General features: G+C 35.7%; 1 protein-coding gene across 1 annotated transcript; it reads left to right on the forward strand.

The window, feature by feature from the left end:
* Nucleotides 1-532: 532 nt before the first annotated feature.
* LOC112728353 (probable carboxylesterase 8) lies at nucleotides 533-1,702 on the forward strand. The gene has a single exon (XM_025778441.3). The coding sequence runs from the start codon at nucleotides 613-615 to the stop codon at nucleotides 1,615-1,617; it is 1,005 nt and encodes a 334-aa protein (XP_025634226.1). The 5' UTR covers nucleotides 533-612; the 3' UTR covers nucleotides 1,618-1,702.
* Nucleotides 1,703-3,906: the final 2,204 nt, after the last annotated feature.

A 3,906-nucleotide genomic window follows, 5' to 3' on the forward strand; every position in this document is an offset into this window, starting at 1 on the left:
TCACTTGGTCATATTTTATTATTTAAAATAAGACAAGTTCTGTCTATTTTTTTTTTTTGTCTACCTAGCATTATTCTTCAAAAAAAATTACCCAAAGGATGCCAACTAAGAAAATAGAGATACTTAAAAACAATAAAACAAATTTTTTTTTTTACCAAAGATAGGAGACTCGAACCCGCAATTTTTTAATTGAGTATGGGGAGATTATGCCATTTGAGCTATTAGTCATTGGCAAAACAAAAATAATTTAACCTCTGGATCCTATAGTTTTCATATTATTTTGATTGTAAATATAAAATGATAATTAAATATATTAATTGATTGACTCAACATACGTAAGCATTACAAATCAGTGTTTTTAAACCTTTTTATTTAGTAATTATTTTAAAAATTTTAATTATAAAAAATAAAACCTATTTACTATGTATCGTTTTTACTTTTTAGTATAAAATAAAGTAAAATATATGTCAATTTTTTTAAAGAAATGAAAAAAGCAAATACAGTAGTAGTTAGCGGTTACTATCACCACAATAAATCAGCCACAACACCATAACATGCACCACACAAACACGGAGGGAAGTTACATCACATTACTTCTAATTCTCATCAACAATGTCTGAAACACCTTCTTCCACCATTGACCCTTATGAATTCCTCAAAATTAAGCTCAATCCCGATGGTGCTTCTCTCACTCGAAACTACCAAGTTCCCTCCGTTCCTCCCTGCCCCGTCGTAGAACCCCACGCGCCACCTGAAGAACAACAAGCCATCTCCAAGGACCTCCCACTCAATCCAGCCACACACACCTCCCTCCGCCTCTACCTTCCCCACCCTCCTCCGCCGTCAAAGATCCCCCTCCTCATCTACCTCCACGGAGGCGGCTTCATCCTCTACCACCCTTCCACGATCTTCTTCCACCACTCCTGCAACTCCCTATCCGCCTCCCTCCCCGCCGTCGTTGCCTCCGTCGACTATCGCCTCGCGCCGGAGCACCGTCTCCCAGCTGCATACGATGACGCAATCGATGCCATTAAATGGGCCCATGCCCAGGCACAAAACCCGGCCCAATCTGACCCATGGCTCCGCGACTACGTCGATTTTGATAAAACCTTCTTAATGGGAAGCAGCGCTGGTGGAAATATAGTGTACTTCGCAGGTCTACGTGCACTCGACCTTGATCTCTCGCCGTTGAATATTCGAGGGATGTTAATGAACGTTCCTTATTTTAGTGGGACCCAGAGGTCAAACTCGGAGCTTCGCTGGGTCAACGATCGGATTCTGCCCCTGCCCGCAAATGACCTTATGTGGGCGTTGTCGCTGCCCGAGGGGGCTGACCGCGATCACGAGTATTGCAATCCGACGGCTGCGGATGCGGTTCACGGAGAAAAGATCGGACGGCTACCGATGTGTTTTGTGAACGGGTACGGCGGGGATCCTTTGGTGGACAAGCAGAGGGAGTTAGTTGGGCTGTTGAAGGCACGTGGGGTGCACGTGGTTGCTCATTTTGCGGACGATGGGTTCCATGCTGTGGAGTTATTTGATCCTGAGAAAGCAAAGGCTTTGGGTGAAAAGATCAAAGGTTTCATTCATGCAGCTACTTCTAAATCTACTTTGTGATTTGATTTGTTAACATGTTAACGTGATGTATGTGATAGACTCGCTATGAATAAAAAATGTATGGAATTCTAGTTAAATTACTAAAGTTTTCATGAGTTGTTGTTTACTATTATATATTATATATGAGAAAGTATGACGAGCCAATGGAATATTTATACAATGTGTACAATGGAAGTTTAGAGAGTATTAGAGATATAATCATTAGTGTTATCTTTTTCTATTAGTTGAAGTTTTTGGGATGAGTGATATCATGCATGATATTAGAGCGTTAGATCCGAAAGGTCAAGAGTTTGAGTCTTGGTGAACCTCAAAATTAGTACTTAGATGGTTATTCTAGATAGTATGGGAAATGTTCATTTTGTAACTCAATAGCCCATTATATACATTGTACAAATAGTCCATTGTCTCCCTAGCGAGATCCATTATATATTGTTAGGAGGTGAAGGAAACTTAATGTAAAAATGTACTAACAAAAACTAAAAATAAAGATATAAGTGTGAATGGCAATAAAGATTAAAGAGATAATATTGTGTTATAAAATGGGCATAAGTATAATTATTATTATTATCAGCCAGCTGGTTGGTCATATATATGGTAATATACCTATATATGGAACTCTATATATTAATAGATATTGATGAAGGAATTGAATAGAATATTAACTTTGGCTGCATAAGGTTAAAGGTGAATGCTGTCTTGGATGGATATGCTTTTATAGCTGGTGCTTAATTATTATAGGTGTTTGCTACGGTGCGATGTTAAATTCATACATACTGATACGTTTAAAATATGGACAAATAGTAATAAGTTATGTGGAATTTATTTTCTATGTCAGTATTTAATTTTTCTTTTTTAAATATATATTATATCAACACTTTTACTAATATACCCCTTTAATTAAATAAAAATAAAAATATATTTTTTATTTAATTTTATAAAAAATCTTAAACATCTTTATTTTATTTGATTAGACAAAAATACCCTTTTAAATCAATCAAATTTTAGAATTCAATTAATCCTAATTTTATAGTTTCAATTAATTTAAACAACAAAACAAAAACATATTAAAAAAAACAAAAATCAATCGTTCTTCGTCTTCTCCAATTCCCCTAATCATTCATCCTCCTCTGAAGCAAAGAAAAACATATCAAAAAAATAAAAAATCAATATGTTATTCATCTTCTCTTAATATCATTCGTGTCCCTCCCCTCTGAAGCACACTAAAACAACAAAACCCTAACAATAATTGACTGCATTGATCTCGGTTGCTAGCCACTCACGAAATTTAAAGAACCTAAAAGAAAAGGAAGGCTAAACCACTCAATTGGGTAAACGCTGCGTCTTTCTCCTCTATAGAATTTCTTTGAATGTGCCTTCGCCCTCAATTCTTTAGGCTATTAAGTGTAACTGACATTCATATGATAATACAGATTGTTAGATCTGCGCCAGGGTTTCCTCATGGAATAATTGACCCCATTGAAGTAAGTTCTTTGTTACTATTTTATTTTGATCTAATTGCTGAAAAGTGAACATAACTTCAACTTTATTGATGAATTTTATAACGCTGATAATGTGAAACTTTCTTTTGTAGGAACTTGGTCAATTGACATCAAGCTTTTTGTATTTGTCTCCATGTAGACCTTTGCCTGGGTGGCTTTGTATTGCCTTTTGCCCGTGAGCTTGGGTATGCATGGCATAGCTTATTTCAATAAATACTGCTGTCAGTATACGTTTACCTTTGGTTCTTACTTTGTTATTGTTTTAGTTCTATTCTAAATTTTAAACCTGCCCTTTGGATCCAAATCAGCCACTGTGAAATTTTTTCTTCTCTAGTTGACAATAATTTCATTTTTCTCATACTGAGAAGCTTTTCAAGAATTGAGGGCAAAAGAGCATTCAAAGAACTTCTATAGAGGAGAAAGACGCAGCGTTTGTCTAGTTGAGTGGTTTAGCATTCCTTCTCCTTTAGGTTCTTTAAATTTTGTGGGTGGCTAACTACCGAGATCAATGCAGTCAATTATTGTTAGGATTTTGCCGTTTTGGTGTGCTTCAGAGGGGAGGGGGGCACGAATGATATTAGGAGAAGATGAAGAATAGATTGATTTTTTATTTTTTTTTTATATGTTTTTCTTTGCTTCAGAGGGGGATGAATGATTAGGGAAATTGGAGAAGACGAAGAACGATTGATTTTTGTTTTTTTAATATGTTTTTGTTTTGTTGTTTAAATTAATTGAAACTATAAAATTAGGATTAATTGAATTCTAACATTTGATTGAGTTAAAAGGGATA

This window comes from Arachis hypogaea, chromosome 12 (assembly GCF_003086295.3).
Source record: "Arachis hypogaea cultivar Tifrunner chromosome 12, arahy.Tifrunner.gnm2.J5K5, whole genome shotgun sequence".
Classification (NCBI taxonomy): domain Eukaryota; kingdom Viridiplantae; phylum Streptophyta; class Magnoliopsida; order Fabales; family Fabaceae; genus Arachis; species Arachis hypogaea.

Excerpts from the sequence above, each read along its gene's own strand:
- LOC112728353 (XM_025778441.3), top strand. The coding sequence starts at position 613 with ATGTCTGAAACACCTTCTTCCACCATTGACCCTTATGAATTCCTCAAA.